The sequence below is a fragment of the Phragmites australis genome, chromosome 9 (assembly GCF_958298935.1).
Source record: "Phragmites australis chromosome 9, lpPhrAust1.1, whole genome shotgun sequence".
NCBI classification, from domain to species: domain Eukaryota; kingdom Viridiplantae; phylum Streptophyta; class Magnoliopsida; order Poales; family Poaceae; genus Phragmites; species Phragmites australis.
This window is the reverse complement of record NC_084929.1, coordinates 27,504,129-27,514,514: the sequence shown is the minus strand read 5'-3', so window position 1 is coordinate 27,514,514 and position 10,386 is coordinate 27,504,129. Positions and strand designations below refer to the sequence as shown.

The following is a 10,386-nucleotide window of genomic DNA, read 5'->3' as shown; positions in this document are numbered from 1 at the left end:
TGTCTAATTAGTGACCGTACTGCACGCAAATGCTATATTCGGCACACGGTGTGCTGAATACGGCACTATAGCCCGTATTTAGCACATATTCGGCACACGGTATATCGAATATGACCGGACACGTGGTTTTTCGGTGTACGGTGTACCAAAATTCTCTTTTAAGTAAATAATATGCCAAATACGAATGCTAAAATTATAAATATTAATATATGTCCTCTAATTTTGAATTTTTACCAAAAAATACAACCAACCAATCATACGCTTGAGCCATCGATGCTGTCCACCCGAGTGTGGGCCGGTCCCAGTTTTGGTCACCGCAATTTTACCATGCACCGCGTGCGTTTCAGACTGAATAGTTGGCATCAAGGCCCACGACAAGCAAAGCCTGCCTCGCTCTCCCCCTCGATCTACCAGGCCTAACTACTTTTTGGGTCTGACCCATTTGAGTGGCCATCATGTTCCCGTACTAGGCTCAAAATGCTGGTAACTCGAGCTTTGGGCTGCCTTACCGTAGTTTAGAGCGTAGGAATGGCGAAAACACAGGAGATGCCTACAATTGCTGAGTGGCAAAACATATATGAACGGAGAAGAGAGAAATAATATAAAGATTTCTTTTGCCCAGAGTATAGGATTCCCTAGATTTTATTTAAAGTTAACAAGACGTTTTTAGGTACCAGTACAATCGCCTCTCAAAACAAAGGTACTAGTACAAACTAATTGAAGCCAAGACGAAAACGACTGCGCACACAAGCAAGACGTTACAAGGTTTCAGAAACAAAGAAATTTCAGAAGCTGGAAGTTAAACATCAATGGAGATTACAAGGAAAAGAAAACTATGTCAAGGTGACGAGAATGCACCGACAAAAAAAAAACAACAACGAGGATCCATATGGTGGCTTGTAGTTACAGTACAACTTGAACAGTTTGCAAGCGCGATGACAAGTAACCTGTGCAAACACCTTTGCTGGAAGAGCGAACGTAGCAATTGCCAAGTGATGGCATTTCATTAGGAAACGATCCATTTGTTAGCTTGATCATATAATTTGCTGCAGCACACCGGAGGCAAGCTTTATTGCTGTTTACAGTTCTTGGCTATGCACAACATACGCCAGAAAGAATGGAACAATCAAAAAGGCAAAAACTGGCAACAGAGACCACAAGCTGTCTTCTCAAAATGAAAAAGAAAGACCACAAGCTGTTATCAAATCAGGCCACTTTGAGTAACTCAGAGCACTACTATTATCAAATCAAGCGGCTCTGAGTTACTCAGAGCACAAGGCAAAGCAATCAAACCAAAAAAAAAAAAACTTAGCGCTCACAGCGACATCCGACCTGCTTCTTCATTCATCATCCCTTTGAAACTTCTAGCCAGCCAGATAGCGGTTTCTCGTGGGGAGACCTTATCCTTCCCAAACGGCTTGAGAACAATGGCGAGTTCCTCCAGCCTATGGTTTTCCAGTAGCTCTGCAGAAAGCTCCAGAAGCCCTTCAAGAGCCTCGGCTCTCTGCCTAAACGATGTAACGTCAAATGTTTCCTTACCAGGGGATGTCTCGATTCTATTGCTGGCGTCGGATGTGGCAGTAGATAATTTTACCACATTCGAAGCAGCTAGTATCTCACTAGCAGTATTAGATTCTGAAACATCCAAATTGGCAGTAACTGAGGTACGTCCTGGATGCAGAGTGTTTGATGAGCTGCTTCTTACATCGACATCATCTCTGATCACATTCAAATGTTTGATGACATCCATATTCTGAGCATGGCTTTGAACACTTTCTGATCTTGGCTGCTCATCACTAACACGGGCTGTGCTCTGTCTTACTGTCTGTATCACATCATCAACTGGAGGGTTTAAATAAGAAACTATTTGTTTCTTCCATGGCTGAACAGAATTGGGGTCCTCCAATAGTGTGCCATTTGTGGTTGAAATAGGAGCAACTTCTGGTGCCGAATAAATAGGAGAAACTTGTGGTACAAATGAAATAGAGGAAGAAACTTCTGGTGCTGACGAAAGCAGCTCTTGAACAGTGAACTTATCCTCACCACTTTGGAATGTGATGGTGCTCTGCCCATGCTTGCTAGATTGCACATCATCCTTGGAAACAAACTCTTGTTCAGAACTCAGAAAGGATGGCTCCAAAACAGAGGTCAGGTTCAAACCACCATTACTAGTCCCAATATTCTTGTCAGTGTTAATTTCCGAACATGGTATGGTGCTTAAGTCATCCTCTTCTCTGACAGTGTTGGGCGCAGGGCATGTACATGGTGAAATCAAGCAGACTGGTGAATTAGGCTCAGATATTTCAGAATGGTCCATCTTTTCAGTACAACCAACTGTAGAACTTGAGCAAGCACTGCTGTCTTCCTTGGATGCTACAGTGAAAACTTCCCAAAGATTTGTCGATTTTGCTTGTGGAGTGTTAAGCTTCATATGCTGTCCTTTAGGATTTGTAGATATTGTCACATTATTACATGGAAGATCACTGAGAGCATTATCTGGGCCACGGGAAAGTCGTTGTGGAGTGTTCTCACTCTCTGGCATGACCTTGGTATGAACTCGTTTTGTCATTGTGACTGGGAGACTTGGAGTCCCTACTCCAGCTTGCCTCCGAGGGCTAGGGCGTCTAGTAGTAGTAGGTGGTGTCTTAACCTTAGTTTTTCCTGAATCTACAGTACCATTTTCCGTGATGTGTTTGGCAGGTTCAGGAGTTGATGAGCCAGCAGTTTTGATCTTTGGATAACGTTCAACGATAGGTGACTGCAAGACCATTGCAAGGAGAAATCAGTAAGCAATAGAAAAAAAAATGGATCATGTGACAAAAAAACCAACTTAACTCGTACCAGTTGTTTCAAGGGTGGTGATGCTTCAACTTGATTCACATGTTCGTCGTGAGACAAAATGTGACCAGACTTTAAACTGTATGACATGTCACAATTTGGCCTTGAGACTGGTGATGATTGCTCTGTTTGATTATTGTTGCCGAGACCAGAACTCAGCTTTCCACCACCAGCTCTGACAGGGGAATTGCTTTCTCTAAGCCTGCTCTCCTCTCTAAGTGTTGTCATTATCTGCTCAATGATCTTTGGTTGTTTACTCTCAGTTCTGGGATGGTGATCGACATGTATGGATTTAGATGAATCTTGCCTTTGCATATGAGCACTAGAAATTTCTTTGTTTCCTCTAAGATCTTCTGGTGTTGCACATTTTTCATCTGAGACAGCTTGATCATCATCTCGAATACTTCCAGTATCAATGGTGTTTCTATCAGTACTTGCAGCTCCACCTGATGTGATTCTGTCGCTTGATTGGGTACTGCTTATGTCACTACCAGAAATGCTACAGCTTTGGCTGTCGGTCATGCTTCTCTGACTACCCCGTGAAGTGGGTAATGGTTTCTCGGGCATCCGCATGGGATTCGAGGCATCAGAAAGAGGACGGTATTGATTAACATAAGGTTGCAGATATGGATTCTTCAGAATTTCAGATGCCTGTTCAAATGATATGGCATGTATTTTCAGAATCCAGATGAAAGGAACAAAAATTGCATGGAAGGTTTAAGCTTCATAATAGCTTACAGTAGGTCTATGCTCTGGACTCTTCCTCAACATACTTTTGATTAGGGTTTTCCTGTACCCAACAGTAAACAAAGACCTTTTAGTCATATATTCTACACGAAACTCTTAATGCGCAAAAAAGGAAAGGAACATTTAACCAGCTGCCATTATTACTGCATATGCTAGCAAAACATTACTTGATTCTCAAGAATAAGCATAAGCATTATTTAAAGAGTAAATTGCACAAAATTACAACTATTTGTACATAACTATCACAAAACTACAACTGGAACGAGTTTCACAAAGCTACAAGTACTTATGCCTCTAGTAACACAAAACTATATTTTTTCGCAAAAATATTTTCACAAAACTACAACTACTTTGCACAAAATAGTTATAGTTTATGCAAAAAAAATATAGTTTTGTGTTACTATGGGCACAAGTACTTGTAGTTTTGTAAAACTCGTTCGAGAAATTATAGTTTTATGATAGTTAGGTGCAAATAGTTGTAGTTTTATGAAATTTACTCTTATTTAAATAAAGCGCATACCATGTGATGGAAATCATTACCAAGATCACTTGTAAACGTGAAAAAGACAACTATTCAACTTCCACAAGACCTACTCTGTGTAGAGAAGTACACTTACATAGACACCGAGTAGCAGGCAGGCAAGGGACCCATGGAAGACCGATTTATCTTGCTTATTAGTCCAGCCATATCCTGTAGATCAGATAAGTCCATTGAAAGTTTTATGCAGCAATTACAAATGGTAGCATCACTAAAAATCACCGAAGAATACCCACATTCTATATTTTTTTACTACTGACAAAACTTAAATGGATTGTGCAGAGAAGCATGCAAAGCCATCCAAGAAACCGGAAACTAACCATAATCATTTTTTGTTAGAAAAGAATCATATTCGAGATCAAGATTTTCAATAGTGTTTACGGCAAGGAGGTCATTTGGCGTTCCGCGATATAACACAACTTATCAGTCAATAAATATCAAAACCAGAATACCTGCATAATTGGTTTCTTTCCATAATATTACAGAGTTAAAACTTAAAAGTATTAATAGCACATGTCATATATAAAAATTAAAACACAACAGAAAACTTTTAACAATGGAAAAAATGCACTCTACTGTGACACTAAACTTACTATTTGATATTATCATTGCCAACACTTCAACTGGTATTTTGGCTTACACCAGCTAGTTCTAAGATCACAATATGAAGTATTAATGTATATCATTTTGCAGGTAATAATTAGACACGAACATGTATGGAATCCTCTAGTTTTGTTTGCAACCCTTTTTTATGTAATGTACCATGGAAGGGGAAATTTCCAACTCGTATCAACCAAGGAAATCTACTTCTGGGTAATCATTGTAGCAAGAAATAAAATCTGATAAGAACTCACAAAAGCCTTGAAGGCGGGTCGATGGGCTGCCATCTCATACATACAACATCCTATGCAGATGCATACATGTTAAATTAGAAATTTAGAATTAATAAGCAGTCATGTGAACATCTTATATTACAAAGAGAACTGAGTTAGACAAAATGAAATACCAAGAGACCATATGTCTGACTTGAATCCATAGGGAATATCTGTTAGCAGCTCTGGGCACATGTAATTTGGTGTTCCGACGACCTAAAGAAAGCACGGTGCCACCAGTTAAGAGTATGAGCATAGAACAAGAATTATGCCTTCATATTTTTTTCTTGAGATGAACCTGCATGTCTACATGGTTCATGGTAAATATGGGAAGAAATATAAAAGGATTTTTTTTCCCTTTTTCACTGGATCTGAAATTTAATTCCTTTTGTCACTTAGAATTTCCTTTTTGCCCCTAGGGTGTCTCACTGAAAATTTGAGCTCAAAGCCCCAAAGCCCATCCAGTGGCAAAAAAGGAAATGAGGTTCCAGTCGAGTGGTAAAAAGGAAAATAATCCAAATATAAGTGGTATGAGGGATATACTCATGAGTCATGAGTCATGATAAGCTGCATGCTGCCATGGTTAGTGTCTTAGCTCATGTACGGTATGAGTGATTCATAACTTAGTAAAAAAAAAAATCCTCAAAACAGGAAAATTTAAGATGAAACACAATGTTTTGGCGGAAACAGATAGGAAAGTAAGGAAACAGGAAGGACAGTCATACCGATGAAGTTAGATCATCTTCCTTTAAAGTCTTGGCTAGGCCAAAATCTCCTGCATGCAAAACAGATAATATTTGTAACTTGATAAAACAAAGCAATGCAAGATACAAATCTAACATGTCAGCTACAGATGCGCATTATTGTATTTGTTATAAGAAACTAACCAAGGCGTATGTCCTTGTCTTTGGTGAGAAATATGTTGGAGCACTGCAATTATGAGGAAGAAGCATTACCATCTACTGCTGTCAAAATTGACAATGATGAATTGATGATGCTCTACCCATTGCCACTTACTTTCAAGTCACGATGCAAGACATAGTTCGAGTGCAAGTAGTCAACAGCTAATACCAACTGACCGAACCATTTCAGCAATATCTGAAGATTATTCAGTGTTATGATCACAGTGTTGGATGTTTTTCTTCCTTCAATCAGACCAACAGAAGAGACAAGTCATCTCATACCTCCTCAGGAAAGTAAGTACCATTTGATTTCTTCATCAGCTCATCCCTGTGGTACAAGAGGAAAGTGAGCCATAATACAATCTATAATTTGGCAACGAAAAGACTAACCTCCAAAACGCTAAATCACACTCACATATCTCCACCTTCACAATATCCTGTGACGATGCAGACATAGCAACCCTGCATAACTCACCTTGTCAACTTAAACAAGCTCAGACAGAAGAAACAAAGTAAGAACAAGTTCCTAAATTTATAAACCTTCTCAACCCAAGCCTCCTTGAATTCAACAATGTAAGGGTGCTGCAGCCGAGCAATCAGAGCCATCTACAATTTGCATTTTCTCCTATCAAATCATCAAAGCACAACCAGTGAATCAAGAATAAAACCTAAGAATTTCACATTTCTACCAACCTCTTGATGGGCAGACTTGCGGCAACGCTCCGTCTGCCTTGCAAGCCGGATTTTCTTCAACACATACCTGCAATTAAGACAAGCATACAGTCACCTAATTGAAGGGAGAAAGCCATTTACAGTCTACACATTGATGGATGGGTGCTATATCATACTTCTTCTTCTCAATCTTGTGATTGACAAGGATGGCAGCACCAAATGCGCCACGACCAATCTGCTCCATGATCTCATACTGATCCATCCGCGACTCCATGAGCCCCAATCCGTAACAGGTATATGTCAATCTCAAAGTACCCGAACCAATCACATTTCTCCAGCCCACCTGCAGCTCAAACACCTCCACATCCTAAGCGAGCTCTGCAAGCAAAGCACCGAAACACCTAATAAGCCAAACAGGCAAGTAGCTTTGATGAAGGCGCACTGGCGTCACGTGCAACCCAATCAAATCCAGACATGTGCCTTCACTTAGAAAGGAGAGATGATGTTGCGCTTGCTCAGGAAAGTTGTCGAACCACGGGAATCGATGAACTACTCGATGAGAATCTATTGCTCGGTTATCCAAAACAGTAGGAGGCGAATTTACAATTGGTTTCGTAACAGCACTGCATTTGCACACAGCAAGCACACCGCTCCCACCAACCGCAACCCTGCGGAGACGGGGGACCTACCGCGGCGGTCTCCACCTGCATTGGCCAGCGGCCGGAACCGCCGGATGCGGCGGCAGCGCTTCTCCTCCGGTTCCAACCGGCGGCGAGATCTCCCGCCTCGCGGACGCGGCGCCTCTGCTCCCTTGAGCGCCGCGGGCTCTCGCGGCTTCGCCTACCACTCGCTTGCTGGCCCTGGATTTGATTTGGTTGTTGGTTTTCGCAGCGCGGCGTAGGGGTAACGGCGTGGGCGACGGAGTTCGCTCGGCGGCTTATATACGGCGTGGCCGCAACAGCCAGAGGGCGGTGGGGTTAAAGGCACATCATGCGTGGCTCCAACTAATTACTGTCCTGTGACCTCTGCTAGTGTAACAACGGAATTGTCATTTATAAAAATGAGTATTTTTCATGATTTCAAATATTCAAACTTTCAATGTTTAAAAAAATCAAATTTGAATTCTGTGTTTCAAGTTCTCAGAAATTTCATTTGGATTTCGATTATTAAAGGGTTAAAAGGTACAAATACTTGAATATACTCTAAACTAGAACTTTTATACTTGAGATTCTGAAAGTTTAAAGTCCATCTCAACTTGGGTTCTAAAGGCAAGGAGAAATCCGTAAAAGCCACAGAAAGAACAATCTGTGATAGTTTTTTTTTTTTATGAACACATACATATTCATCTCTCTAGTTTCGTTTATTTTTTGTCATCTTGAACAACTTATTTCATGTAATCTTATGCATAACAGATTCCCTTAATATATACTACTAAGTACTACTTGTAATACGAATCTGGCTATGTTTGCTACAAATATGCTACAACCATCCAATAGAACGATTTGATGTTCAAACCCTTCGCTGCAGAGCCATAACACATCCTCACAAAAATCAAAGAGAAAAAAATTATCCATTACATTAGATATTGGCCTACATCCTGTTTGGCATGACCACATATACAAGTGGTTAAATTACTGTTTACATGCATACATCAACTTGCCTGACTTTTTTATAATGCATGGCTGATTCATTTTGCTCCACTGTACTATTAGAAGTTTCTTAATTGAGGTTAATCAGATAGAACGGTTACCTAGAATGGTTTACCTTTAACGGCTTCTCATCGAGTAACAACGGAATTGTCATTTATAAAAATGAGTATTTTTCACGATTTCAAATACTCAAACTTTCAATGTTTAAAACAAATCAAATTTGAATTCTGTGTTTCAAGTTCTCGGAAATTTCATTTAGATTTTGATTATTAAAGGGTTAAAAGGTACAAATACTTGAATATACTCTAAACTAGAACTTTTATACTTGAGATTCAGAAAGTTTAAAGTCTATCTCAACTTGGGTACTAAAGGCAAGGAGAAATCCGTAAAAGCCACCGAAAGAACAATTTGTGATAGTTTTTTTATGAACACATACATATTCATCTATCTAGTTTTGTTTATTTTTTGTCACCTTGAACAACTTGTTTCATGTAATCTCATGCATAACAGATTCTCTTAATATATACTACTGGTACTACTTGTGATATGAATCTGGCTCCATTTGCTACAATATATTGCAACCATCCAATAGAACAATTTGATGTCCGAACCTCTTCGCTGCAGAGCCATAACACATCCTCACAAAAATGAATAAGAAAAAAAGTATCCATTACATTAGATATTGGCCTACATCCTGTTTGGCATGACCTCATATAAAGTGGTTAAATTACTGTTCACATGCATACATCAACTTGCCTGACTTTTTTATAATGCATGGCTGATTCATTTTGCTCCAGTGTACTATTAGTAGTTTCTTAATTGAGGTCAGTCAGATAGAACGATTCCCAGATTTAAAATCAACCAACAACATAGTCTTATCGGTTGCCTATAGAACGGTTTAACTTTAACGACTTCTCATCGATAACAGCGGTAACAAAAGCACCAGAGCATCAGGATCCAAATATCCTGTACCACTGATATTTCTCCATCCACTGATATGTTTAGATAAGATCTATTTAGAGTGTGATTGGTTTTTTAGTCTTACCTGTATATGCCATATATATAGACCGAGGGAATTGTAGTTTGAACGGAGTTATATTTTTTTAAAAAGAAGAGAGTTTTGTTGGTTATATCAATATGAACATGTTGATCTGAATTTTTATTTATTTGATTTGATTTAAAGTTATATGCGCGAATAAAAGAGTTAAAATTATTATTGATCGTTCGTGTAAAAATAATTTTATAATATTAATAAATATATTCCGTCTATATAAAGTCTCTGCCAGACTGAACACCAATATTAATTTCCAGAGCACGGGCGGCGTGGCCGAGCTCCTCTGGCGCGTGAAGAGCCTGCACCGTCCCAGCATCATGAGGAACAGGATGGTACGGAGCACTGAAAATAAATACAGTACGCCGCTCAGCAGGCGCTGCCTGCCTGCATCACCGGTGTCACATCCAGCAAAAACTGCGGTCGCTTGTTGCGCCACTGACAAGTGGGCCCGGTGCTCGCCGGCGCTCGCCTGCCGTTAAGCCAGGACAACGCCATGGCCTGTCAGCATGTCGGTCAAGGTTTGAACCGGGCGACGAGCAGATCAGGAGAGAACAGGAGCAGGAACACAGAGCTGCACGCGACGTTTCCTTGCTGGTTGCTCGTGCTCGTGCTATTCTGGGGCGAGCTCCAAGGCCGGATCATGGATTGACCTGTCCGCCTTGTCAGATTCTTGCAGATCACAACGGGGTAACGGCGTGCCGGTGATTCTTCATGCTCCCTGTTGATGCCTGCTTGTGCCCTAGAGAGTAGTGACTGTCATTAAGGTTGACAGCAACTGCAAAATATTAGTGGGCAGTTGATTTAAAAACTGTCCATAGGTACAGGTATACTGTCAACTGGTATCAGAAGAGTTTTGCTATTTTGTACTTATATAATTAGAAGCATCTTTTTACTTGATTTTTTTCTCTTCCTCTACTTCCTCCGTTACTCTGAGAGGTTAGGATACAGAGGGTCTTCTTCAATAAATTCCAATGGGTTAGAAGTTCGGGAGTTAGAATTTCACAATATTCCTGGGCTTAGAGGGAGTTACCGAGAGAGGGAGGTCAGACCGACGGTGGAGGTGGATTGTAGTGGGGTGGCGAGGGCACCACTGACTAGATTGTTGGAGGCCGGT

At 40.5% G+C, this 10,386-nt stretch overlaps 1 protein-coding gene across 3 annotated transcripts; it reads right to left on the bottom strand.

Moving 5' to 3' along the window:
- Window positions 1-1,042: 1,042 nt before the first annotated feature.
- LOC133928963 (serine/threonine-protein kinase Nek4-like) lies at window positions 1,043-7,489 on the bottom strand. 3 transcript variants are annotated; one of them, XM_062375506.1, is made up of 15 exons: window positions 7,259-7,489; window positions 6,746-6,947; window positions 6,591-6,657; window positions 6,438-6,503; window positions 6,313-6,359; window positions 6,180-6,225; window positions 6,013-6,093; window positions 5,883-5,925; window positions 5,721-5,770; window positions 5,130-5,211; window positions 4,978-5,027; window positions 4,203-4,276; window positions 3,577-3,628; window positions 2,842-3,489; window positions 1,043-2,758 (listed from the first exon to the last, which is right to left on the bottom strand). In XM_062375506.1, the coding sequence occupies exons 2-15, from the start codon at window positions 6,841-6,843 to the stop codon at window positions 1,316-1,318; spliced, it is 2,847 nt and encodes a 948-aa protein (XP_062231490.1). In that variant the 5' UTR covers window positions 6,844-6,947; window positions 7,259-7,489; the 3' UTR covers window positions 1,043-1,315. The 3 variants fall into 3 exon arrangements, with proteins under 3 accessions (XP_062231490.1, XP_062231491.1, XP_062231492.1); XM_062375507.1 differs by having other exon boundaries at window positions 6,746-7,489; XM_062375508.1 differs by lacking the exon at window positions 7,259-7,489 and having other exon boundaries at window positions 6,438-6,522; window positions 6,746-6,803.
- Window positions 7,490-10,386: the final 2,897 nt, after the last annotated feature.

Bases quoted from the DNA above. Each gene is read 5' to 3' on its own strand.
- LOC133928963 (XM_062375507.1), bottom strand. From the start codon at position 6,843: ATGGAGTCGCGGATGGATCAGTATGAGATCATGGAGCAGATTGGTCGT. The intron at 5,771-5,882 runs GTTAGTTTCTTA...TTTTGCATGCAG, and splicing joins AGACAAGGACATACGCCTTG to GAGATTTTGGCCTAGCCAAG. The intron at 4,277-4,977 runs GTGAGTTCTTAT...TCTGATCTACAG, and splicing joins GACCCGCCTTCAAGGCTTTT to GATATGGCTGGACTAATAAG.